The sequence below is a fragment of the Odocoileus virginianus genome, chromosome 4, assembly GCF_023699985.2.
Source record: "Odocoileus virginianus isolate 20LAN1187 ecotype Illinois chromosome 4, Ovbor_1.2, whole genome shotgun sequence".
In the NCBI taxonomy this organism is placed as follows: domain Eukaryota; kingdom Metazoa; phylum Chordata; class Mammalia; order Artiodactyla; family Cervidae; genus Odocoileus; species Odocoileus virginianus.
Window position 1 is genome coordinate 88857443 of NC_069677.1, and position 27828 is coordinate 88885270.

Here is a 27828-nt window from a genome sequence, read left to right on the forward strand (position 1 = left end):
ATGTTATTTCACCGCACAAGGAAGTTGGCCATGAGGCAGGCTGAGTTTATTTCTAAAGATGATTCCTGTTTCCCAGAAGGTGCATGAGCTAAGAGGCTCCACCTGTGGTTGAGGCTGTGTGGCAGGGTGAGCCCCGGGGAGACCCTCCCGAGACCACTCGCTGCTGCCGAGTTCCAGCCCCTCCTTTCCATAGTGACTCACTATGCTGCTGATCAAGTTATGCTCTCCCCGGGGGTCTCACCGTAGCAGAAAGTACACCGCTGGAGTTCCTCGAGGGCTGGTACGGAGTCAGCTCCGGATGGGATAATGATGACTTGGAATCTGCCTGTGTCATCAATCTGCAAAAAGCAGAAGCGAGAAGAGATTCATGAGTGGGGCTGCGGCACCTCCCAGGGTGGTTCAGAGAGCTGAGACCTGCAGAGAGCAAAGGCGCCCCCATCCTCTCAGAGGGTCCCCGGGAGGCAGAACGTCAGCGGGGCCTAAGAACACTGGCCTGGGTTTAACCCATGTCTCTCCCTCTAGCTGGAGGACAAGCAGCTTTGCCCTTGTTTTCTCATCTGTGAAACAGAACAGTCACGTTACTCTTTAAAAGGGCAAGGGTGCACACAAAATGGGTTCATAACTGAAAAGCATGTTACTGGCATCAGGTAGGTACCACCTAAGTCTACCTTCGCGCCCAAGAAATGATGCTTTTGAACTGTGGTGTTGGAGGAGACTCTTGAGAGTCCCTTGGACTGCAAGGAGATCCAACCAGTCCATCCTAAAGGAAATCAGTCCTGGATGTTCATTGGAAGGACTGATGCTGAAACTGAAACTCCAATCCTTTGGCCACCTGATACAAAGAGCTGACTCATTTGAAAAGACCCTGATGCTGGGAAAGATTGAGGGCAGGAGGAGAAGGGGACGACAGAGGATGAGATAGTTGAAAGGCATCACTGACTCAATGGACATGAGTTTGGGTGGACTCTGGGAGTTGGTGATGGACAGGGAGGCCTGGCGTGCTGTGGTTCATGGGGTCACAAAGAGTCGGACACAACTGAGCGACTGAACTGAACTGAAAAACGATACATTTCTTGTAAGTATATTGTAAACGGAGGCCCATTCTACACTAGAATTCTTCACATGCAGCAAATAAAAGTTCTCCAGAATTAAGAGGTAATTGCCCAACAAATTTAAAGAAAAAACCTTTGGGGCAAAACAAGGCTGAGGTTAAAGATTTTTCAATCAAAATAGCCTTGTGTTACAGCAGAATGAATAGCTCATCACTCAGCTTCACACCATCGTGAAAAATGTCCGGATGGGGGTTACACGATCTGCTCACTCAGGAACACAGGGAAATGAGCCCGTGGTGTCAGAGCAGCTTCGTCTGAGACCTGCCACATGTGTCTACACCGGTTTTGAATTTCAGCTGGATTCTGCTGAACTCTCAGGCAAATGGAGATGTAGAAAAGTCACAATGGTTACGAAACAGATGACAGCTTTGTGACATGGCCTCCAAATAAAAGTGTATCATGTCATTAAAATTTTGAGCTCTGTTCCTAAGATACTAATAAATGACATATTTATGGCCGATTCATGTGGATATGCGGTGGAAAGCATCACAATAGTGTAATCTCCAATTAAAAATAAATTCAAAAAGAAGCAGAGGGGAAAAGGAAAAGTGGTAACATCATCTCTCTTGTGCGATGCCCGGTATTAGGCTCCTATTGATTTGTTCTGAGCGCCCGGGACATCCTTGCATAGCTCCATCCTCTAGTGGGTGAGGTCTTCTGGTTTTCTGCTTACTCCAGTATCCCCAGGGTCTCGGATGGCACCTGGTATATCTGAGCTGCTCACTCAACATATGTAGGATGAATGAACCTTGGGACCAAGCCTGACTTCTGTCTGCATTTCTAACTCTTTTTCTACCCAGGGGAGGTTGAAGCCAATACTGCTCTGGTCTATGAGGGTCGTTGTCAGGAATTTGAACGTCCACTGGTGGTCTTCGGAGATAAACTCCTTCAATAAAGGAGCAAGGAGTCTCTAGGGGATTTGGGTAAAAACTCTAAGTGGGATTGTCAGTCCTCCAAAGCTTAAAAGAAAAACTCAACAAAATACATTTTTTTTAAGTTGTATGCGATGCACATACCTTTGAGTGGGTGGGTGGAATTGTGTCTGTTTAAATTTATATCACAGGTACCATCAATTATTTGAATCAGGATATTGAGTTGTCTTTTCTGCGACCACATAAAGTCAAAGGACAGTGGGGGCTCCCAATAAAGATAGGGAATTAGGAGGACTGTGGGTCCACTCACAGAGCTTTTGAGCCACTGCCTCTCACAGCAACTTCATTAGCGTAGGCTGGATCCAGCTTCTAATGTGCAAGCATTTTATTTTCTGAGCCTCATACATTAACCTGTTCCTTTGCATCATTCTGAGTTTGTTCAATGATGCTAATAGCAGTTTCAGCTTCTTAACAATGCAGACTTTAATATTGTTAAACAGACTTTAGTTCACTCTCAAGGTGGGAGGGGGGTTCAGGATGGGGAACACATGTACACCCATGGATGATTCATGTCAATGTATGGCAAAAACCACTACAGTATTGTAAAGTAATTAGCCTCCGATTAAAATAAATAAATTAATTAATTAAAAAAAAGAAACTGGTAACAATCCTAATTAAAACAAGAACTACCTTTCTTGAGTGTTTGCTGTATCCCAGGCACTGGTGCATGGAGCGACATCATTTCCTCTTTGCACCAACTTCAGGAAGCAAGCACCGCTTTCTGCATTTTATGGAGGAGTACTGTATTTAAGTTCTGATCTGCTTAGCTTAGCACTTTCACAGAAAATATTAGGGAGCTGGAGAAGGTCTCTAAGTAAGTAAGTAAGTGTTCGTCGCTCAGTGGTGCCCGACTCTGCGACCCCATGGACTGCAGCCCTCCAGGCTCCTCTGTCCATGAGATTTTCCAGGCAAGAGTACTGGAGTGGGCTGCCATTTCCTTCTCCAGGGGATCTTCTCAAAGGCCTCTTAATCCTAGTTCTCCAGGACAGATGGAGGTCGCCCTTGCCAGGTGAGTGATCGTCCCTAGAAAAAGCCTCAGAGAAAGGAGGCACCTTGCCCAGTTACATTTAGCCATCTGGCCCGTGACAACATCCACCAGTTTTGCCTTCAGAAAGTCCCTACTCAGGTCTAAACCAGGGTTTGCCACTGCTATGGCTCCCAGTTTCTCGAGAGCTTCTTCTCCTGGAGCCGGCTGGCTAGTTCTCTCCAGTAATAACCCTCCACACACCTGAAGGCAGGGGCTCAGCTGCTTCTCACTTCCCTTCCTCTCCATGAAATAATTTGCAAACACTTGTCCTCCTGGCTCAGGTTGTATTTTCCAACACCCTTTGTGGTTGCACTGTGGTCTCTCCTCACGGCTCTCCCATGAATGGAGAACAATACAGCAGGCTGGGGGGACAGCGATGACCAGAAGGTCATTGTGCTGGGTCCAGCGGGCGTTCTTGTTTTGTAAGGAGCCTCTGCCACAGAGGCTCTACTCACAGGGAGTTTTGAACGCCGCTGTGATACTGGGTGGTTTATCTAGAAATGCTACACAGCAAATTTCCTGGCAGTCCAGAGGTCAGGACTCTCACTTTCACTGCTGAGGGTGAGGGTTCAATGCCTGGTCAGGGAACTAAGATCTCACAAGCTGCTGGGCACTCAAGAATGAAAAATAAATAAATCAAAGTGTCAATAGAAATATTACACAGTAAGCTTTTAATCTTCAACCTCAGAGGCTGTAACTGGAATGACTTTTCCTTCATAAAGGGTGGATATTTACATGATCGGTAAAGTTACAAAATCTGTCTGTTGGTTTCCATGACACAGCAGTGACCAACACGCTGGCCACCTCAGTGACATCCTTGAATGTCTGTTGGCCCTCCAACTTAGTATCTATACACCAGAGCCAACTCAGAGAGTCTTGGAGAAAAGAGGCCTGGACCCAAGCCCTGATTTTGCCACTTGTCAGCTGTGTGAACCTGGGCACATGGGTCCACTTCTGCAGACTCGGGCGTCCCTGGTAGCTCAGCTGGTAAAGAATCCGCCTGCAATGTAGGAGACCCCGGTTCGATTCCTGGGTCAGGAAGATCCGCTGGAGAAGGGACAGGCTACCCACTCCAGTATTCTTGGGCTGCCCTTGTGGCTCAGCTGGTAAAGAATCTGCCTGCAATGAGGGAGGCCTGGGTTCGATTCCTGGGTTGGGAAGATCCCCTGGAGAAGGGAAAGGTTACCCACTCCAGTGTCTGGCCTGGAAAATTCCATGGACTCTATAGTCCATGGGGTCACAAAGAGTCAGACTCGACTGAGCGACTTTCACTCACTCACTCTGCAGACTCAGAGTTCTCATCTACACAATGGGAATAACAGCGATTCCCATCTCACACACTGCTTGTGTGAACTAAACAGGACGGTGCGTATCAAGGGCTTGTCATGCTCCTGGTACATACTAACAAACACTCAGCTTCATGCTTTCTTGTAAATGTCCCCGAACACGGGCAGAAAGACAGAGAAGACTCATGAGGCAGGAGGACCCTCTTACCACAAACGATCGCCGCACCGCGGGCACCTGATTGAAGGCGATCACCACCGGGATGATGTCCAGGGCACTGAACTCCAGGCCGGCAGTGGTGATGGTCTGGGGGTCCACGGATGGGCCGCCACTGAAGAAGGTGGCGATTCTTCTGGCGTGAGACCCCGGGAGCATCCGCTTGAAGACGTGCCTGGAGACAAATCTCATGGCCTTGCCGATGTCCCTGCTGGCCGCGGAGCGCTCGTAAGGGAGGGCCTCGATCTCTCGGAGGAGTCTGTCCTTCCTGTAGGTGTCGGAGAAGCGGATGAGGAGCCTGGCGTGGGAATCATAGGCGATCACGGCCACGCGCGCGCCTGCGGGGCAGTGGTCCTCGCGGACCCGGAGGCCGCTCAGCAGGGAGGACATCATCGCCTTCATCCGCGCAAACTCGGGCTCTGTGACGCTCCGCGACTGGTCCAGCGCGAACACCAGCTCCGTGGGGTACACGGGGCATGGAGGCGCTCCTAAAAGGCCAGAACAGGCGCCTTACCATGAGACCACTCACTTAAAATGAAAAAAAAAAAAAAAAAAAAAAGATCCTTGCATAGAAGCCTAAGTAATTTTAAATGTTAAACATTAAACTGGAAACAACTAAGTCATTAAATGTTAATAACTCAAATAGTAAAACACATAAATATTTAAATCTTGAATAATTAAGATTATATTCTAAAAACTGACTTTGCTCTTTTAAATAAAGCAAAAGATGAACTCATTTATGAGACAGAAACAGATTCACCGACATAGAAAGCAAACCTATGCCTACCAAAGGGGAAATGGATTGGGGATAAATTCGGAGTTTGGGATTAGCAGATACACAATATTATATACAACAGGTAAACAACAAGGTCCTGCTGTGTAATACAGGGAACTATATTCAATATCCTGTAATCGACCACAATGGATAAGAATCTGAAAAAGAAATATATATATACATATACATCTGTGTATGTATATAACTGAATCACTTTTACATACAGCAGAAATTAACACAGCATTGTAATCAACTATACTTTGTCCACCTCATGCAAAGAGCTGACTCACTGGAAAAGACCCTGATGCTGGGAAAGATTGAAGGCAGGAGGAGAAGGGGACGACAGAGGATGAGATGGGTGGATGGCAACACCGACTCAATAGACATGAGTTTGAGTAAACTCTGGGAGTTGGTGATGGACAGGGAGGCCTGGCGTGCTGTAGTCCATGGGGTCACAAAGAGTCGGACACGACTGAGCGACTGAACTGAACTGAACTGATACAGGTATGATTATGGCTGATAATTAGTCCCTGCCATGTATCTGGGGTCTCATAAATGTTTAATGAAAAGGAAGCAAACAAAGGACAGTTCTTCAGAACAGGGACTGAAAGAACAGAACTCTCAGGATGGATGAGATGCCTGGTGTTAAGATGCATGTTGGTAAGAGGAAAGTCAGGGGAGGTCATTCCCTTGGAGGGGGGCCTCCTCTCGCTCAGCAGCTAGCAAGTCAGCTCTTCCCAGGCGAGCTCAGGACTCTGACCCAAGCTGGCCAAGCTGGCCCAGGAGGGGGTCACCTTCTCAGCTGGTCCACCTGGACCTCATCACCTTGGTGGTGGTTTAGTTGCTAAGTCGTGTCTGACTCTGTGACCCTGTGGGCTGTAGCCTGCCAGCTCCACTGTCCATGGGATCTTCCAGGCAAGAATACCAGAGTGGGTTGCCATTTCCTTCTCCAGGGACCCCATTTCCTTCTCCATTCCCGACCCAGGAATCGAACCCGGGTCTCCTGCATTGCAGGCAGATTCTTTACCAGCTGAGCTACAAGGGAAACCCCATCACCTTAGTGCTGAGTTATCATCTCCTTCTGGTCCTAGATGCTAGGACCTTCATAGACAAAAGGACAAGTAAGAATAAATATTCAACCCCCAAACTGCACATCTCAATGGAGAAGGGCGGAATTTACTAGCTTTCTGAGTCTAATTTAGGGGGCTGAGCAGAAACTTAAAAATTTCAGAAATTTAAAAAAACCAAGGTCACGTCAATTTTACAATAAAACTGAGTAAAGTTGTGACCAAACACGACAAAGCTTCCACTTGTTTTTTGTTTGTGCTGCCATCTCACAGGGCAGCAATAGCAGCAATAACAACATTGCAGCCTCAGCTCTGTAAAGGGGAGAAAAGATACAAGCACCCTGGCTGACGATAACAAGAAAAATTCAGGTTTTAGGGGGAAACCCCTCAAGGCTCACCAGCATGCTGCCAGCACCCCGAGGATTCTGAGGAACGCTGGGCTGGACTGTGGAGGCCCTGGGGAGGACCCACCCAGACGTGAGTCCCCACGAGGAGGACCAGTGTGCTGACGGTCACTGCACAGCATGGAGCAACTGACAATGAGGAAGGAGGGAGGCGAACCCAGGCCCCGCCAGGGACCGCCATCCCTCAACGGAGGCCCGTCCAGGCGACTGCCAAGCCGGCCTAGAAGAGACCCACACGGCCCCTCCCTGCAACGCGGGTCCTCTGGCTTTTACACACATCCTCCCTGCAAGGCTTTCCTGGTGGCTCAGCTGGTAAAGAGCCTGCCTGCAATGCAGGAGACCCTGGTTTGATTCCTGGGCCTGGAAGATGCCCTGGAGGAGGGATAGGCTACCCACTCCAGGATTCTTGGGCTCCCCTTGTGGCTCAGCTGGCAAAGAATCTGCCTGCAATGTGGGAGATCTGGGTTCGATCCCTGGGTTGGGAAGATCCCCTGGAGAAGGGAAAGGTTACCCAGTCCAGTATTCTGACCTGGAGAATTCCATGAACTGTATAGACCGTGGGATGGCAGAGAGTTGGACAGGACTGAGCGACTTTCACTTTCCCTACAATTCAGTCTCCCACAGCAACCAAAATAAACTTTAAAAACTTGCTCATCAGTTCACACCTTCAATACTTTTAATGCCCTCCCATTCCATTTTGAATACAATCTGGCCTCCTAAATGTAACCTACAAAGCCCAGTGGGATCTGGTCCCTGCTTCCTTCTCCATTTCTTCACATGCCTTGTCCCCCTCATCATCGTGGCTCAGTGACCTTGGGTTTCCATCCGGAACTGAAAACGCCTGGGTCTCGCTTGTGTTGTGGCCTTTTCACTTGCCGGATTCCCTGCCTGGATCTTGCAAAGCTGGCTGCTTCTTTATTCTTCATCCAAACTTCAGTGTCATTGTCTCATTGATGAACCCACCCTTCAAAGGCATTTCTCCCCTCCTCTAATGTTATTCTGTGGCAGAATATTGCATTCTTTATCTCTTTCATAGTAACTAAAGGATTCTGTAATTCTTTTGCTTGTTCACTTATCTGGATCCTCCACAAGAATGGAAGCTTCCAAAGACAGGAATTATGTCCATTTTAGTCAGCACTGTCTGGGACAGAGACTGCAACATAATGGGCTTCCAATAAATATTTGTTGAATGAGTAAACAAGCAACCAGAGTGCATGGATTGATGCATTTATATAAAAAGGATAAGGGTATAAAGGCATGGAGGGCCATACCTCTGGGTTAAACAGAAACATCATATAATCAGTTTGTGTAATATTCCTGAAAACTGGCCCAGAAGATATTAAGCCAATTTGGTAATTAACATCAGCCATGATCGCCATAAATTTTAGCACTATCTGAGCTACACATGTGGCTTACTTGCTACCTTATCATCCCTAGATTTATTCCATGCACTTTTGCCCTTTGCATCTTAATCCTTAAAAACTAGACTACAGACATAAATAGAGAAAAGGGAGGGAGGGGAAAATATCATTACAAAAAGTCTATTGGTAAGGTAAACGGTACTGGTAGTCATTAAAATGTTAATAATTAAAAAATCAAACACTTGGTTAACAAAGAGCTGCGAGACTCAGCTTAAACTCAAGTGATTTATTGGAGGGCTGTGCTACCAAGAGGGCTTAGATAAAATTTATATAATTTCACAGGCAACACAATGTTCTAAATCATCTTTCCAGATGTGTGACACTTTGGAGCTTGATTATAAGATGCTGTAAATAAAATTACTCACCCTGTCTGCCAGCTGGGGAAGAAGAACAAAAGAAGTGGGTTATTATTTAGTAGGAGAACAGCATTCTGTATTGTGTAAGAAATCATGGCAACCGAGACTCGACTTTGTGAGCTTTTTGTAGACAACTCAACAAATCAAGGTCACAGAGAGCGTTTGAAGATACGCAGACAGATCAAGCACCTTGGCAAAAGAACAGGTCCTTCCACAGAGAAATAGGGCTGGAGACACAGGAGGACCATAAATCAGTAGCAGGCAGCCAGCTGTCAGAGGGAAAGGCTCTCTGCCTGGGAGGGAACAGCACGTTGCAGAGAGATGCACCGAGTTTGGAAAGTTAAAAGGTCTTAATCCCTTTTCACTCTAAATTCCCCCATGTAGGTATCTATAGCTACCGATTACATATAGGTACACATATATACATATTTATATATGTGTGTGTATATGTAAACATCCTTGATAGATTTACTCTTAAGTAAATGAAGCTTTCTCTAGGGATTTGTGTAGGAACAGGATTTCTGGGACACAGAGGATCATACATCTTCAACTTCGATAGGTATTGCCAAATTACTCTCTGATGTGGGTTTCCCTAGTAGTCAGTCAGTCGGTAAAGAATCTGCCTGCAAGGCAGAAGACCCAGGTTCGATCCCTGGGTCGGGAAGCTCCCTGGTGACCCCCTCCAGTATTCTTGCCTGGAGAATCCCATGGACAGAGGAGCCAGGTGGGCTACAGTCCAGGGGGGTCAAAAAAGAGTCGGATGCGACTGAGCGACTAACACACACAAATGAAGCTTAAGCTTTAGGACCACACTGTCCATAGGAAAGCCACTAGTCTCCTGTGACTCTTTACATTTGAGTTAATTTAAACTAAACGAGATAAATGCAGCTTTTCACTTGCACCAACCATCCATCAAGGCTCAAATTCCCCTGTGGCTAGTGGCTACATGTTGGACAGTGCAGTAGACACTTGCGTCATTGCAGAAAATTCTGGGCAGCACTGTTGTCAGCCTCTCACCCAAGGGGGCCCTGGCAAGGCCTTGCGAAGCGCCCAGCCATGCGTTGACATGATCACATACTTTTATAACAGGCAGAAGTCATTGGCTGTGATTTCCTTTCTTGTTCTAAACGACACTTCTGAAGTAGTTTTGTGCCTCGTTTTGGAATTATAATTTTGTATTAAATCCGCCACATTTTGAAAGCTTAGATCTCATCACACTTGGATCTACCCTTGAGTCAATATAGGTCACATGGCTCCAATGTCAGAGAGCCCACTCTGCTATCCCAGCCTCAAAGCAAGCAACCTTCATCATCCCATGCATAGATCTGATTCCCAGAATCGATGGTTCCGTTCTGCTACAAGGCACAGTTAAGATCAGCACTGCATTCAAAGCTTTGGAAAGTCTGTGTCTTTGAGACCCATCCCCTCTCCAGAAATGGGTTCTTAATTTGTCTGTTTTCTCCCCTCAAAGGCCTTGAGGGAACTGTGGCATTTTTTTCAGTCCTAACGTTTATCTTGGAAGTCGTTTGTAGATGAACATTAAACAACCAAGTCTCCTCATCTTGTCCATGGAATTCCTTTGATGCTGGTAACTCATGTTTTAATAGAAGAGCTTGCTCTAAGGGTCTTAAAGCAAATTCAAAAGAGCCTTTGCCAAATCAAAACCCCCTTTTTGGCTCTTAAATCTTTGAAAGTAAAGAAAATACAGGCAGACTGGGTAATTTTAGAAGCAAATGAGTCTAATTCAAGGTAGTCAAACACACCTTCTCAGGGAATGATAAACAAACGTCAGAGTTCCCACCAGCCAGGATACCTCCTTGCTGTGGCTGGCTCTTTCACAGCAGCTGAATTCAATCCTTAGCTGTTGTCAGGGGTTAATAATTTTATAAAGTTTAATGTGACGCCTCGCTGGTTGATTTCACCATCAGGAGAGTTCTGACCTCATATCTTCATTTTCCCCTGATTAAAAGCACTAAATATATCCTTCCTTAGTGTTGGGACATGTTTCAGTAGACATGCTGGCAGCTAGAGAGAGTGTTAATAGACATCAGTCTATGCCGCCTCCAAATACACAGTGACATCTCTAATTTTAAGAAACTGTCTGGCAACTAGTCTCAATTTTGAGTGCAGAATTTGCTGCTTCTCTTCTATGAATGCTGACACCCCGGGTGATCATCCTAAGTGTGGTACTTATGACTATGGTCCCGCACATACTGGATGAGCTCACATGTCTGCAGTTCAAAAAACAGAACAGAATGAATTAACCAACAGCTCCAGGTCCTGCAAGTTGAGGAATAAATAAATGTCACGGGACGCTCTGGCTCTGTTGGAGTCAGCAGATACGTACAGAGAATGAAGCCAATCCTTTGGCCCCTTTCACGCCCTGGGGAAACAAAAAGAACGTGGTTTCAGAGTTTTGGAAGCACATCGCAGGAGCCAGAATACACATCAACATTACTCTAAGAAAAAGATAGCTTCTTAACCTTTTTATTCTCAGTAAGAGGGAGGAAAAAAATCCATGCAGGATACTCATCACCAGATTAACAACAACATTCTAAGGGGAGGAAACTGTAAGTAGTGAGCCTCCAGTGGCCGCTGTCCTCCGGCTGTATCTCTGGACGATACGAGTTGTCCAGAAGATAAAGACAGAGCTGGCGATGAGACGCTGGCCAGGAGAGCTTTGGAGCAGATCCTGGGGCTAGAACTAGCCAAGGCTGAGCCATCCCCTGGGCCAGCCCCTCCTTAACACAGAGGTCCCGAGTTCCCCAACGCTTCTGAATCTGTGCCCATCATCGGCTGGATGACAAAGGGACTAGACAAGCCAAATATCTGGAAAGGTAATCCCTACTGTCTTCCAAAAATGAATATATATATATATATGTATATATATGTGTATATGATCATATATATATATATACACACACACATATATATACATATGTATCTATATGGGTAGAGTATAGGAAGAACAAAGTGGAATTGTTTTGTATTTCATCTGTTCAGTTTCAAGTTGGAACAGGAAGAGTCTGGCTGAGCTCAAAGGGACAGGAAAAATGTGATGGCACCCCACCCAAACTCCTCAAGAAAATAAGTTCCATATGAATGCAGTGTTGGTAATTTATTCACTATTTGTTAATTTCCTCTCCCTTTCTTTCATTCACTGATCACTCACTGTGAGAAAAAAGGCAAGGATTGGTCCGATAAATAAAATTCACTGATCATTGAGAAACCTCATTCTAGATGAAATAAGAAATCTCTTTTCGCTTTCTTCCTCGCTTCCCCCCACCACCGGAGAAATGGCAACTGATATTTAATCAGCAATTTTTCCCCCTCCTCTCCCTGAGCACATTAAAGGTGGAAATCATTGCCAAGCTGCAAACACAGAAAGCATACACATTTGGATAATGAAGACTTCGGGCACTGACTTTTTATCTGGAAAAGGAGCTGATGTGATTGATGGGTTTTTGATTTACCTTGCGCCCAGGAGGTCCCAGCTCCCCAGGGGATCCTGGTTCTCCCGGAAGCCCAGCAGATACCTTAAAGCAGAATTTATTTACTTTAAAATTATACATATGTGTTTGTGGATGTGGGTGTTTTACATTTCAAAAGCAATACACTTTCACTTTAGAAAACTGAGAGATTCCCAAAAAGCACACAGAAGGCAATACACTTTCACTTTAGAAAACTGAGAGATTCCCAAAAAGCACACAGAAGGAAAAACATCCTCAGCAACCTCTTCTCCCCCAAACAATACTCGCTGATATTTTGGTGTTTTTTCTTCCAGTCTTTTATTTATTTATCCTTTTGGTGTTAATCTATATATATCTTAATATTATATATATACATATATATTAAAATCATGGTCTTTATTTTTAATTCTAAAGAGTATTTTTTAAAAGCAATTTTAGGTTCAGAAAACAAATCAAGAAGTTACAGACATTTCCTATATATATCCTGATCCTTCATAGTCCTAGATGCCCCCATTACTAGCATCCTCCACTGAAGCGGTACATTTGTTACAACTGATGAACCTACATTGACATCATAAACGCCCAAAGTTCATAGTTTACATTAGAGTTCATATCTGGTATTTTACATTCCATCTAATATATTTTTATACTTTTTATTGTTGCCTTTTAAACTAAACATATATTTCTGGACGTTTTCATGTTACTAAATTTTCTTTCACAAAAATCACCTTTCATGGCTGCCATAATATGCTATTAAATGAAGATACTATGATTTATTTAATCAGTCCCTTATTGTTGGCATTTAATTTGCTGTTGTTGCAGTAAGCATACCACTATAAAGTCATCTGTACAATTCTGAGTATTTCCTTAAGAAAGATTGCTAGAACTAGAATTTCTGGGTCAAGGGAGAAACTTATATCTAAATGAATTTTTATCTCAGTTTATCTAAATTTAGCAGGTGACTAAACTAAAAAACATATGAAAGCAAACAAACAAAAACACTCAGAAAAGCAAAATTTTAAATATAAAAACCCTTGAAAGAACCATAAGAAAGCACAGAACAGTTGGCTGGAAATATTTGTAGTAAAATGGGGAATAGCAGTAGCAAATAAAAACAACAGTTGTTGACTACTTACTTTATGTGTGTGCATTCAACAATATAATTTATCATAAAGAAAGCTAGAATTTAGTTTAAAAATTAGGACAATATTTCTTTGTTCATTCATAATGTCATGAGATGTATAAGCTTTAAGAGAGTGAAAAGTAAGGTTGTTTAAAATCAACTTAATCTGTAAAAGCATTGCCTATGAAATAGCAAATAATTACTGATGGTCTTTGTGTCTTCCGATGATATGCACAGCCTGCTGGGTTGAGTGAAAAAGCAAAACAAAATGCAACCTTACTATTTTACTTAGAAGATATAGATTAACCTCCAGGGGAATAAAAGGTTTATTGGACATAAGTGTTTACTTTTGTTTCCTCCAGTGTTTTACTAAAATTATAGTGAGTAGACAAAAAATAACAAACATGGGGAGAATGAGAAATGAGACAATAGCTTTCAAACTGGAAAGCATTAAGTGACTTAGAGCTGAAAAAGCTGAATCCTAGGCCAGCAACAGGGAAAGCTAAGAGGCTGAATGTTTTATAATGCATCCTCAGAAAGTACCTCTAGAAGTGGGCATGAAGGAGAGAGGGCAAGGAAGGCAGGTTGGTTGGGGAATCCCAACCTTCCTCCCTGTTCTCAACAGTTGAGTCGAATGTCCCTTCTTTCTCCTCGATGACCAAGGTAAAACTGAGATGGCCACATGCTAGGAAACCCCAGGCGGAGCTGAAGGTTGGTGGTACTGTCCAGAGAACGAGGCAATCAAATGAAGCTGTGGAATAGATGCGAGACCCCTAGAAAGCTGGGGCTCCCAGAAAGCTGTCAGCCAGAACTTCACCCTTTGGTGGAAGATTGAAAGAATCTTTTCAGGGGAATCTGACTAGACAGAGAAGACCCCAAGATGCTGCTCTCAGATGTTTGCCAAGTAGCAACTCAGTCAGATCACTCTTTAATGAAACTTGTAGTTGACAAGCCCTATTCATTTCCTTGGGGCTTCCAGTCAGATTTTGTGTCCTCAGCTCTTCAACAGAGAGACACGTGAGCCAGAAGGCATGGCAGAAAGAAACCCTGCCGGGAACAGGCTATGTTGGACAAAGGAGACTCTGAAAGTACCAATGTATATCCTCAGAGAGATGAGCTGCTTCAACCATGAAACAAAAATAAGATCGTTTAAAAAAGAATATTCAGGCAGCAAAAAAAAAAAAAAAAGCTTGAAAATTTAACTGTGAGAGAAGCGTTGTAAGATAAAGTCAAAGAAATCTCCCAGAAAGTAGAACAAGAAGACAGCTTTTAGAGAAATAGGAGCTACGTGGCAGACGGGTTGCCAGCTTTTCATAACAAACCTTGTGAAATTAGTTGACTCTCTAAACCAGTGGTCCTTAACTGGGGGGAATTCTGTGGCCCTCAACCCTGACTCCCGTGGCGACATTTGACAAGGTCTGGAGATATTTTTGGCAGTGATGATGGGGGGGCAGGTGTGGGTGATGCTGACTCTAGTGGGCAGAGACCAGGGACGCTGCTCAATGGCCTACAAAGCAAAGAACAGCCCCCACAATGATCCAGCCCAGAATGTCAGTGGTGCTGTGGCTGAGGAACCCTGCCTTAAAGGGTGTGCACGTGTAAAGTTGATAAAAAGTGTAAATACAAACATACCTTTATACCCCAAACAAGGCAGGTTAAAAATCATAGCAGATTTAAAAAAACAAAAAAACAAATGCTTCAGTTGGGGTGAAAAAAGGTCAAGATTTAGAAAACTTAAACTAGGAATATAATCATTCCAAGAGAAACTAAAGAGATACTCAAAGCTTTATTACCAAAACCCTTCAACGAAAACTTGGAAGTTTTTCAGTATCTAAACTTCAAACTCAAAAATACAAGTTGTAGAAACAGGCAGCTTGGCAGGTGAAATAAACAAGTTGAAGACAGTGATAAATTGTCCAATGTGGGAAAAAGATGAAGTAGCCAAAGGCCAAGAGAAAAAGATTATATATTCCCCATTAGTTTTTTTTTTTTTAATGATGAATATGTCACTGGGCAATAACAGAAGTCAAGAAACTGCTGGCCGTGTTTGCGTGTCTCCAGTGTTCACGGGTATATCTCATTAACACGTGCAGAGAAAGGATTCAATGCAGATGACATCTAGATTAATCTGAAAGTCTTTTCCAATTATCTTTCTTTTATCGGTCTTTTTTTTTTTTCTTTTGAGAGCAAAAATGTTGAAGGACAGTCAACCAAAAACATATATAAGGCAAAGAATTACATCCAGGAAACAGTCCTCTTGGGAAAAGTAAGGTGGAGGGAAAGAAGTTTCTTTTGTTTTTTTTTTATCATTATAGTGTATTTCTTTTTTTGTTTTTTATTTTATTTTTTATTTATTTAATTGGAGGCTAATTACTTTACAATATTGTGGTGGTTTTGCCATACACTGACATGAATCAGCCACGGGTGTACATGTGTCCCCATCCTGAAGCCCCCTCCCACCTCCCTCCCCATCCCATCCCTCTGGGTCTTCCCAGTGCACCAGCCCTGAGCACCCTGTCTCATGCATCGAACCTGGACTGGTGATCTGTTTCACATTTGGTAATATACACGATTCAATGCTATTCTCTCAAACTTTGTACCCCTAAAGCCCACATGAATAGTTTCTTCACATACAGTTTTCGCTATACTTTGTAGGAAAAAACAGATCAGGGTCAAACCAACCACGGTGACAAAACTGAAAAACCACCTCAAGTAACAGCTTTTTTTTTTTTTTTTAATCAGACTTTGTGTTTTTCTTATCCAGAAATTGACATGGTATCAAGATCTATTTACCTGATCGGAGTTGTTCTGATGAAAAGAGATAATGTCTCAAGAGATGACTGTCATAAGACTGTGTCTTTTATAAAGCGACCGTCTCACTTTTGCAATGTATGGTAAATAGAGTCAGCAAAGGCAAAATCCATTGTTAGCCCACGAGAACCCAAGGCAAGCTCATGGTGCAGATGCTTCTGAGGGTACGGGAGACGGGTGGTCCAAAGCTTCAGGCACCATCTTACATAATAAATGAAAACTTTCTCAGATAGCTCAAGAGGTACTTTCCTGAGCTAAACTGGGAGAAGATCACCTCCTTAAAGTAGTTAGACAAGAGCTTAAAAAGGGAGACAAGATGCCAGTCGGCAGTAAGTTACATGAAGTCTGCTGAGGGGACAGGATTAAATGGGTCATATTTGGTGGTACAAACACTGTTTTGGATCACAATGGTTCTTTAAGAAAAAAAAAATGCACAACTTATTTCCAATGTTAAGAATGGTACCTTATCAGTCAGATCAAGCGAACCTGGTCATTAAGAGCCAATAGTTCACTGCCTTATTGCTGGCAAAGAAGGAGCGAAATATCCATTTCCCTGCCCCAAGTTTGCCTTAACAAAAACTACACGTTTTACAAAGTGACAACTCAAACGACTATAAGAGCCTGAGGTAGGACTTCCCACGGTAGTTGAGGTTGTAAGGCTTTTACGACCAAAGAAACTTACCATCTTGCCTCTAGCGCCCTTGGGTCCAGTTTCTCCTGGGCCACCGGGGTCCCCGACCTCACCCTGAATAAGTTCAGAAAAACAAAACAAAACGGTTAGTAAAACCAGAGGTATATCTCAGTGTCTTTTTATACTGGTTCCAACATGAAGACATTTTTCACGCATATTTTTATCTTTAAGAGCCTTCTTTGAAGTGTCTTGCCCTGATAACCCCATTTTCTGATTCTCAGCACACCCCACTGGAGTCTCACTGTTTTATTTCTCTGTCTCTCCAGATGGAACACAGCCTCCTTGGAGATATGGACTGTGCTTTTTATTTTGTGCCCTGATGCTATCACAGGAGCCGGCATTTCCTGGGCTCAGTCAGTGCTTCCAGTAGGAGCGGACGCCTTAAGGTAGAGAACAGCATAGCTAAACTTACCACCTGAAGGTGACTTACAAACACATCAGGAGAACTGAGGCAAGTGAGATCAGGTAATTTTGGTTTTTCTCACATTTTACTTCCCTTTGAGCAAAGAAGAAAATACATATGGTAGAGGGGGAGGAGGACATGTGAGGAGAAAAACATGGATGATTTCTTCCTTGTGAATTAAAAAGCTAGAAATAAAAGACTATTTTTAAAAGCCTGCTTCTTTCTTCTCCCCTTGCTCTGTAAAGGTTTCTTTTTATCCATTTATAATTAATTTTTCTTCTACTGTCCTACAACACATTTCATAAACCCAGGAGTATCTCTGATCTCTAGTTAGCATGAAGTACACAGTACCTTAGGTCCGATTTCTCCAGGGAATCCTTCTTGCCCCTATAATTGAGAAAATTAATATATGCACATATCACTGGCATAGATTTATATTGACTTTAATTTTGCCTGCTGCCTTATTTATTTTAAATGCCTCTGAACCAAAAAAAAAAAAAAAGCCTCTGAACCAAGGAAGGGCCAAAAAAAACCCTGTATTGCATGGTCTGAGAAACTAACTCCAGTCTCCAAATTAAACTATTGACTGGTCTCACCAAAACATCATGACAACCTAAGATCAATGGGTAAAATGTACACCTCAGCTCTCCTTCAAATATAAACATTCAGCAGGAGAGCTAGTGATCTGACCATGTGTTTCTGAAATAGTCTTCTTAAACTGGATTTCAACTTTGAAGGAAAAATTGGGGAAGCTTGCAGACTAAATCTGATCATTTGTTTTCTGGTATTCTGTTTACCTTACTTTGGCCACAGGCTATAGTTGTAAACGTATGATAATCCTAACTTGATGAAAAAAATATTTTATTTAAGATAATGTTTGTTTTCTGATCATTACAAGTCATCTCTCCTCAAATATATTTAAAATAATAAAAAGGCAGAAAGAAGAAAATTCACCCAAATTTCACTTCCCAGAACCATTACTATAAATATTTTGCCATATTTTATTTAATCTTTTAAAAATGCATTTTAGCACAGTTAGAATACATATTTTTTTTTCCTTATTACATTTTGATATTTACTTGACATTGTCACATAAGTTCTATATATTATGTATAAAAACATCTGCATTCATTTTAAGGAGTGGCTAATATTTCAGTGGCTTCCCTGGTGGCTCAGATAGCAAAGAATCTGCCTGCAATGCAGGAGACGCGGGTTTGATCCTTGGGTCAGGAAGATCCCCTAGAGAAGGGAATGGCTGCTCACCCCAGTATTCTTGCCTGGAGAATCCCATGGACCGAGGAGCCTGGAGGGTCACAGTTCACAGGGTCGCAAAGAATCAGACACGACTGAGCGACTTCAGCTCAGCTCTATTAGCTACTTAATAGTTCCACTTTATCAAATACTAAGGTTACTTTCAATGAAGATTTCACTGAAAATCCTTCATTCATTAGGGTTTTTTAAAAAGAAATTTTAGCTTTGGGGGGTTTGTTTATCCTTCTAGACAGCTTCTTACATCATTCTCGTTGGGATTTCACTTGAGATTACATTGACCCTTATAATGTTTTAGACTTCCCAACAAGTATTTTGTATGTTTCCAATTATTGGAAATTTATATCCTAGTAATTTTTGTTATAGGCCCTGAATATTTTTGTAGAAAGGATATTCTTAACTGTCTTATGTTTTTATGGATGCTGCTATGATTTCTAAGTGGTTATTGTTGGTATACAGCAATCACTGCTTTTGGTAAAGTTATCTGTCTTACTTCCAGCACTTAAGTATTCAGTGACAATGCTAAGTTATAATCCTGATATAAAGTTATGAGGTTGAATCTTAGAATTACTGCTTGGCCCATTGCATTTGGACAGGCCCTGCAGAACTTCTCACAAACAGTTAGAGTAAACATATTCAGAGGACATATTTTGGAATGCCTCCCTCGGGCTCTAGATTAGATGTACTCTCCAGGCTGGAACCAGTCAGCCCCTGACTGCGCATCTCTGCAAAGAACTGAAAATTAATTTTGAATTTTAGTTGTTGCCTGCCCCTTAAACTATCAAGTTTTTTTTCCTACCATATTCTCCATAAGATATCATCAAATAAATGATCAAAATCTATCTCCAAAGATCTAAGACTACCTTATTCACTCCTTTTTTTTCTCTTAAATGTGGCCCCAAAAAACAACAACAAACCTGAAAATGACCAGCTTTCAGCCAATGGGTCTTACCTTTGCTCCTTTACTTCCAACACTACCATAGCCTGGGTTGCCGTCACCACCCTGTGAGAAGCAGCAATTATTTACAAACATCCCCAACGGTGGATGGAGATAGGCTTATTCACAAGAGAACTAGACAGTCAGTTTTCTGTTTTGCTTAGGAAAAATTAAGCAGCAGGATTCTCCCTCGGGGGCAGCCCACTGACATAGTGGCACTAAAGGGAACTCTCAATAGCAAATGCAAACAAGGCATTGTCACTTAATCTCACTTGTCTCATCATAAAAGAAAAATAATAATTATAACTGCTCCTCGTGTTCTGAGAATGAAATGAGAAAATTTCAGATGTATAATAATCTTAATAAAAGAAGGTAGAAGTGTTATCCCTCTTGGATAACATTTGGATTTATAGAGAGATATACCTTATCTCTAAAGCATTTCAGTTTGCTGGATAAAAGAAAGATCTCCCAAGTGTCTGGGTACTGGCTGCTGCTGGATCCTTGTACAGGCCTTAGTGAGAAGCCCCTAGCACTGGTGGAAGGGTGGGCTGGGTTTCACATGAAGGGGTTTGGATGAGACGAAAGAGGGGAAGCAAGGTTGGGGGATGTCAACCACAGGCTTTGTCCATTTTGTCATTTGGCTTTAAAAGCATCCAACCCAGAATGCTTGGTACCTGGGAAGTTATCACTTTGGAAAAGCTGGCCAAGATGAAGATGAAATCTCAATTTCTAGCAAATTCTACAGCTTGATTGGGCTGTTATCTTCATCACACTCTTTAGAGAACCACTCTAAAGACTTTCAAGACTTACAGTGAGAAAAAATGAAGGGCCCTTCTTCTCACATCAAGAGATACCTATTGAACTAAAAAGAGTCCAAGAGCCAGATCAAAAGGAATAAAACGCAAACCGGCAAGCCTCGAGGACCCCGAAGGCCAATGGCTCCCTTTGACCCCAGATCGCCAGGTTCTCCCTGTCAAACAGAAAAAGGACACATGTCTTTATTAGGTTGCTTTTGTAAAGGACGTTAGAAATGATGGAACTAAGACAAGAATTTTCAGCTGCATCCATGAATATGGGTTTGTGGCTAGGACTGAGTCTGTAAGCAATTCAAGAGGCACTGCTGTTGGTAAGTGAAGTCTCCTTCATTGATAAATGAAGCCCTTGGAAATGTCTTACCATGAGTCAAAGAGAGGCTCTGGACGGCTTTAAAGATTAACAAAGCTGTTCCCTGTGATGAGCCATACAAATCATCAGGATGTTGCAGAATCAACTGACTTATTAATCGAGTTTTAGTCAAGATAACCAAGATAGCATGACATCCCTGGCAACAGTTTCTGACTTCCGACTAGTAGCACGTCTACTGTGGGTTATAAATCAACCTCAGTCTCACATTGAGGACACACAGCTACTTGGAAAAGTTAACACAGGTTTACAAAAGAAGGTTAACTCCTTTTTGTAAAAAAAAGAAAAAAAAGAAAAAAAGCTTTTAAAATCTCAATTTTAAATTTACAGAAATGTTGTGAAGGCAGTAAAGAGTTCCTATACACGCCACATCTAGCCTCCCCTATTGTTAACTTCACATTAGTTACATTCGTAGGGAATATTCGTCACAATAAACCCATGGATAGTAAATCATTCTTATTAATTAAAAGGAAAGGAAAGTTAGTTGCACAGTCATGTCTGACTCTGCGATTCCATGGACTGTAGCCCGCCAGGCTCCTCTGTCCATGGGATTCTCCAGGCAAGAAGTCTGGAGTGGGTTGCCATTTCCTTCTCCAGGAGATCTTCCTGACCCAGGGATCGAACCTGGGTATCCTGCATTGCAGGCAGATTCTTTACCAACTGAGGTACTAGGGAAGCCCCGAGTCCATACTTTATTCATATTCCCTTAGTTTTTACCACCGAATCTCCTTTTCCAGTCCCAGGATCCCATGTCTCTGTAGGTTCCTCTAGATGGGGACGGTTTATCTGATTTTCTGGTTTCTGATGATCTTGACAGTTTTGAAGAGTACTGATTAGGTATTTTGTAGAATGTCCCTCAATTGGAGTTTGATGTTTTCCTCATGATTATGTTTTGTTTTATGAGTGGGGAGAAAATATCCATAGTGAGAGAAAGTGAAGGGCCCTTCTTCTCACATCAAGAGTATATCCTATCAATGTGGCTGACACTATTGACCTTGGCCATCTGGCTGAGGAAGGCGTGGCTAAGTTTCTCCTCTGTCTCATTATTCTCCTTTCCCTTTCCAAGAGAGTGGAAGTGTGCACAGCCCACACTGAAGGACTGGTCAACTCACTGTTAAGATTAGAAAGACCACACAGTACGTGTGAGGAGTCCAAATGGACAAATGTCCATCAACACTGATCCCTGGAGGGGCACACTGACTAGGGCTCCATGGAAGGGTGGCGGAAGACCCCCCGCCTTGCAGACTTTCTTCCAGGGAAGTGGCCCCCAAACTGCACTCTGGAAGCCACCTGCCTCCCATGTACCTAGGGTCCACATGCCAAAGGAAATTCCTGGATCCCACTGGTGTCAGGCTCTGGTGGTGGAGCCCAAGGATATGCCTTTGTGAATAAGCTTCTCTGCTGATTCTTATGTACATTGAAGTTTGAGAACATCTGCTTGAAGATAGGGAGACAAAGGAAGCCATAAGGCCTGTTCAAGGTCAAACACTTTGTTACTGGTTACAGCCAGACACTGAGCCTGGGATGAACTGCTGGGTTGGTTGCTTCCCTGGGAACTTGAGCTTAATGGAATAAGGTAGGAGTAAGTGTCTGCGGCTCATCGTAGACTTGGAGAACTTGGTCCATCTTGAGGTTCCCAAAGGGTTTGGGTTGGCATTGAGGGCACTTGTCTCCCAAATTCTTGCCCATCCTGTTCAAAAATCTCTTATTAGCAATGATATTCTTTGGCACAACTACCCTGCTGCTATCTATCTCTTTGCACACTTCTACACTCTCATCTACATCCAGCTCTAGGGTCCCTCCATCTCTGTCTACCTCTGTCTTGGTCTCTTCCACCACACGCTATGAAGTGCTCTCATTTCACATGCAAACCTTCTCTATATGCCCATGATGTCTGCACAGATGCATCCTCACTGTAGGACAAACAGTTTTTCCAGAGACACCACTTCCCCTGAAGCCCTCTCCAGGGCGAGAAGGCACCATTGTGTCTGTTCCAAACTTTCCTTTCCAGACTGTTATTGCTATGCCGCATCTCTAGTAATCCCTTTTGGAGCTGATTATCTTTGTCACCGATGGATCTCATTGCATCCTGCGATCAGCTGTCCTTGTGACCCTCAACTGCAGGCTCCACCATGTCTGCCTTTCTGAGGTCTCCATCCCAAACACATTGTTTAGTCCTTTGCAGCTGGCCAACTGCTACATTTTGGAATCTGTTCGTTGGTGCATCTCGGTCACCAGAAGTGGTGGCTGCTCTAGTCCTTCCCCCTTGCCTACTTGGTGCCAGCTGAGGCTCCCAGCTTCTCCAAGACACTCCTTCTCCGCATCCAGTGTGCTTTTGTGTTTCTCCCCCCTCCTTTCCAATGGTTCCTTTTCTGCCTCCTCTTACCCTTCTTACAAAGAGTCATCACCAAAGCCTTTTTAAAAATTCCAATGATTCTGAAAGCTGCATCTTCAATCAGTCTTAGACTCTTTGCTCCACCCACAGACCCAGGGGTTTCCCTCACTCTTTTGCCCACTCTGCCTTTCCCACTTCTGTGATGGGGTTCCCACTCAAGTTGGGCGCCCAGAGCCATCCAGCCCTCTTCTGAGTCTCAGTTCCCTCCTGGGAACACTCCATAGGAGCCTCCTGAGTCCCTCCTGGCCTCCCCTGCTGAGTCACCCAGTCATGGCTTGTCTTCGAGTCTGTGAGGGGCCAGCAGTCCTCCTGGCTTACAATCTCTCTGTCTTCAAAATATTCCCACACTGAGTTGCCTGTTTAGAAGCCTCCAAACCTGACTGTGTTCACATATGCAGATCACAAACTGCAAACAACACTGTACTGGCTGCCTAGTCAAGTCAGTCACCACGGACCTCCCTGTTCTTCACGGTCCCCCAGGAGGATAATTTTCACCCCCAAACACCGGCTCGCGGGCTTTTTCCAGTCTTGTGTTTTCCTTTATTTATTTCTTCAGTATTTGTTGGAGAAATATTGTTTCTCCAATATTTATTTCTCCAGTATTTATTTCTTCAATAAATTTCCCCTGCCCCTTCTCACTCCTTGCCAAACACTTCTTACCTTCCAAAGTCTACTCAAAATCTATATCCTTATGATGCCTCTTTTTCCACTCTGGAAATACTTCTATTAACACTGGAACCCGTGTCTCCTGCATCGGCAGGTGGATTCTTCACCTCTGAACCACCAGAGAAGCCCCATTGTAGATTCTTGTCTTGAACATTCTCTCAATTTTGTGGGGTTGATTCTATGTCATAGGTATCACCTCACGACCCAGAAATTCTTTCATTAAACAGATATTTTCTAAGCGCTGATGACATGCCAGGTAATAGTCAAAGCTCTAGGGATGCATCAGTGAGCAAAACAAAGACCTCTGCCCTTTCGGAGCTGACGTTAGCCCAGCTGAAGGCCAGCATAGTGACTTTGACTTTAAAGGTATTCAGCATATGCTCGTATAAATGGAGGATAGAAATAAAAGAAGAGAAGGAAGGGGTAGGGGTTGAGAAAGAAGGAACGGTTGGCTTAGACGAGTCCCCCTTCCCCGAGATTCTCAGATTGGGTGTGGTCCCTCACGAGCTGAAGCTGAGCTGGATTCCCTGACCTCATCTGGGTCCACACCCACGTCCTTAGCTGTTGCTGGCTCTCTAAGAATGAAGCCAGGGTAGAGGGCAATGAGATGTGTTCTCTTCTGTGTTGAAAGGGCTTTGGCTAATATAACCAGACACATTTCCCTTGGGAAGAAAACCTCAGCTTTCATGGGTAAAAAGAATGTGACTTACTTTATTTCCTTGGCTTCCTAAACGGCCTTGACTCCCTGCCTCTCCTGCTGGTCCTGGAAGCCCCTGAAATAAAAGAAGGATTGCAAATATAGCAGAACATAAAGCAACTTTCCTTGAAACCCTCTGTATCTCTTCTAAGAGGAAAATGAACCACAGATGGGGAAAGAGTTACAGTTTTATTGACTCCTGCTCTGGAAAAAAGTACCACAACTGTCAAATGAAGGCTAGTAAGTAAAAGAAAATTAATAAAGTGATTCAGACCAGATGCTGCCTAAATGACTGTGTTTCCCGGGGAGTCTTCTCTTCCAAAGAGATTTTGGGTTCTCAATGTTTTGCTGTTAGAGCAGATGTTGTCAAAATGTCTAACATTTTGAAGAAGGCATCATCCCAGATGACATTTGCCTAGAACTGCATTCTTCCTCATTCTGAAAAAGTGTGGTGTTGTTGTTAAGGTAAACTTATCTTTGTTTGGAAATAATATGATTAGTACGATAGAAAACTCAAGAAACTTTACTAAAAATAATCAACACTCATAAGACATGTTCAGGTGGTACAAGATAAACATTCTGACATTTTTTTCTCTTAGATAAATCAGGAGAGTAAACCTAAATATATTTCCACTTACCAATAAGAGGAAAAAACCCTGCAAAGTACTCAGGATAAATTTAACAAGAAAGATAAAAGATCTACATAAATAAAGTATTAAGATTTTATTGACAAACATAATGGCAAAACAAACAAATAAGCATACTATGTGTCAATATGGAGAATCTATTTGATGTGATAGAAGTCTCTCCAGTAGTCTAGAAAGCATGCTTTCTTTTTTTAAAAAATTAATTAATTTATTTTAATTGGAGGATAATTACTTTACAGTATTGTGGTGGTTTTGCCATACATTGGCAGGAATCAGCCATGGGCGCATGTGTCCCCCCATCCCAAACCCTCCTCCCACCTCCCTCCCCACCCCCTCCCTCAAGGTTGTCCGAGAGCACTGGCTCTGAGTGACCTGCTTCATGCCTTGAATTTGCCTGGTCATCTATTTTACATATGGTAATACACATGTTTCAAGGCTATTCTCTTATATCATCCCACCCTCGCCTTCTCCCATTGAGTCCAAAAGTCTGTTTTTAACATCTATGTCTCTTTTGCTGCCTTGCATATAGGGTCATCATTACTGTCTTTCTAAATTCCACATATAAGCATTAATATACTGTATTGGTTTTTCTCTTTCTGATTTATCTCACTCTGTATAATAGGCTCCAGTTTCATCCACCTCTTTAGAACTGACTCAGATGCGGTCTTTTTTATAGGTGAGTAATATTCCATGGTGTATATGTACCACAGCTTCCTTATCCATTCGTCTGCTGATGGGCATCTAGGTTGCTTCCATGTCCTGGCTATTGTAAACAGTGCTGCCATGAACACTGGGGTACACGTGTCTCTTTCAATTCTGGTTTCCTTGGTGTGTATGTCCAGGAGTGGGATTGCTGGGTCATATGTGTCAGTTTTTCAAGGAATCTCCACACTTCTCCATAACGGCTGTACCAGTTTGCATTCCCACCAACAGTGTAAGAGAGATACATAATGGAGAATAAAAAATCTCTTTAACAAATGGTGCTGGGAAAACTGGATGAAACTAGAACACTTTCTAACACCATACACAAAAATGAACTCAAAATGGATTAAAGATTTAAATGTAAGACCAGAAACTATAAAACTCTTAGAGGAAAACATAGGCAGAACACTCTGACATAAATCACAGAAAAATCCTCTATGATCCACCTCCCAGAGTAATGGAAACAAAAACAAAAATAAACAAGTGGGACCTAATTAAACTTAAAAACTTTTGCACAGTGAAGGAAACTAGGTGAAACAACACCTAGTTGTTCACAACAAGGCATAAAGGGAGCCTTCAGAATGAGACAAAATAACAGCAAATGAAGCAACTGATAAAGAACTAATCTCCAAAACATACAAGCAGCTCACGCAGCTCAATACCAGAAAAACGAACAACCCAATCAAAAAGTGGGCCAAAGAACTGAACAGAAATTCTTCAAAGAAGACATACAGATGGCTAACAAACACATGAAAAGATATTTAACATCACTTACTGTTAAAGAAATGCAAATCAAAACCATAATGAGGTATCATCTCAAGCCGGTCAGAATGACTGCCATCAAAAAGTCTACAAACAATAAAGGCTGGAGAGGGTGTGGAGAAAAGCATGCTTTCTTGGAACAGCTTTAGAGCTAAGCATTCAAAGATCCCAATTCAGAGCAGCCCAACTATCTTTCTATGTTTTTGACACTTGGGATTGAATATTTCCTTGGGGATTTCCAAACATATGGCAACAGAAAGCTCTTTTGGTTAAACTGCTTACAGGTACTTGTAAATAATCCAAACACTAATGAATTGAAGTCATTTTCCCATTTTTTGCCATGACTACTATAATTTAAAAATAAACAAACCAAATCTGTGTAATAAGCATGAAACTTAGTAACTTAATTTTGTTCAAGATGAAAAAATTAACATTACCTTTTCATCTTTTAAAAAATTAAAAATTTGATAAGACGGACATAAAAGATTTCCTAATAGGAAAGAGTGCGGAACAACGAATTGGTTACTAGGGAAGATAATAATAATTTTCCTACCTGCAAAAAGGGAGAGTCTCAATTTCTTCACCCTCCATAGCTCTTATTCTTTTCCCATCTAACTTTTACTTCCATTGCTGCATGGAGTTCCCAAGACCTGTGTGTTCAATCCAGTTGACTTTATAATGTTCTTATCTTATTTGAATTAATACTGTGTTCTTTGAAGCGTTTCCATTAACTTCTGTAACACCCAGTTACCATGGTTTTCCTGTCTCCTCTCTGGTTTCTTCTCAGTAACCATTGAAGACTCCCTTTCTATTGGCCTCTTAAGTCTCCATGTACCAAGGGCTCCTCTGACCTTTTTTTTTTTTTAACTTCATCTGCTATTCCTGAGTGCCAGCCTCATAGATTCACACACCATTTCCATTAAATGATCCTAAATATACGATTCTGGTCCAAAACAGTCAACTCGCCAGCAGATTCATCTATTAAGATGCATACTGGGTATTTCTGGAGAAGGAAATGGCAATCCAGTATTCTTGCCTGGAAAATCCCATGGACGGGGGATCCCCGGTGAGCTGCAGTCCATGGGGTTGCAAAGAATCGGGACCAACTCAGAGAGTAAACAATTGGGTATTTCATAAAAACTGATTACCAGAGATAGTTATATTTACCACCAGTCACGCTCAGTCCTATTCTTTTCATAAGGAATGGTACCACCCTGACTTCCCTTGAAACCCTGGTTGGAAACCTAAGAATCATCCTAGACTCCTCCCTCTAGATCATCTTGCAAAGCCATTCAGCCACAAGTCCTACAGATTCTATTTCCTTTCTCTATTCATCTCTCTTCCACTCCCAAGGCCATCACCTACCTTGAGGTCCTTCTTGAATTCTCGCCCAAATTCCCAGCTCCCCTAAATGTAGCCTGGCTTTGCTCTAATCCATTCTCCTCTCTTTCTCCCTTTCGATTTAAAATGTCAGGCTGA

The 27828-nt window shown here is 42.8% G+C and overlaps 1 protein-coding gene across 1 annotated transcript in view; it reads right to left on the reverse strand.

Moving 5' to 3' along the window:
• Positions 1-27828, reverse strand: part of LOC110143434 (collagen alpha-6(VI) chain) — a 154765-nt gene that overhangs the window by 22057 nt on the left and 104880 nt on the right. The window contains exons 24-33 of the mRNA XM_070466993.1: positions 24252-24314; positions 20206-20268; positions 19314-19364; positions 17444-17479; positions 16681-16743; positions 12068-12130; positions 10942-10977; positions 10789-10825; positions 4566-5071; positions 242-338 (exon numbers count right to left, since the gene is read on the reverse strand). Of these exons, the coding sequence (XP_070323094.1) occupies positions 242-338; positions 4566-5071; positions 10789-10825; positions 10942-10977; positions 12068-12130; positions 16681-16743; positions 17444-17479; positions 19314-19364; positions 20206-20268; positions 24252-24314 (1015 nt within the window). The remainder of the gene's footprint in view (positions 1-241; positions 339-4565; positions 5072-10788; positions 10826-10941; positions 10978-12067; positions 12131-16680; positions 16744-17443; positions 17480-19313; positions 19365-20205; positions 20269-24251; positions 24315-27828) is intronic.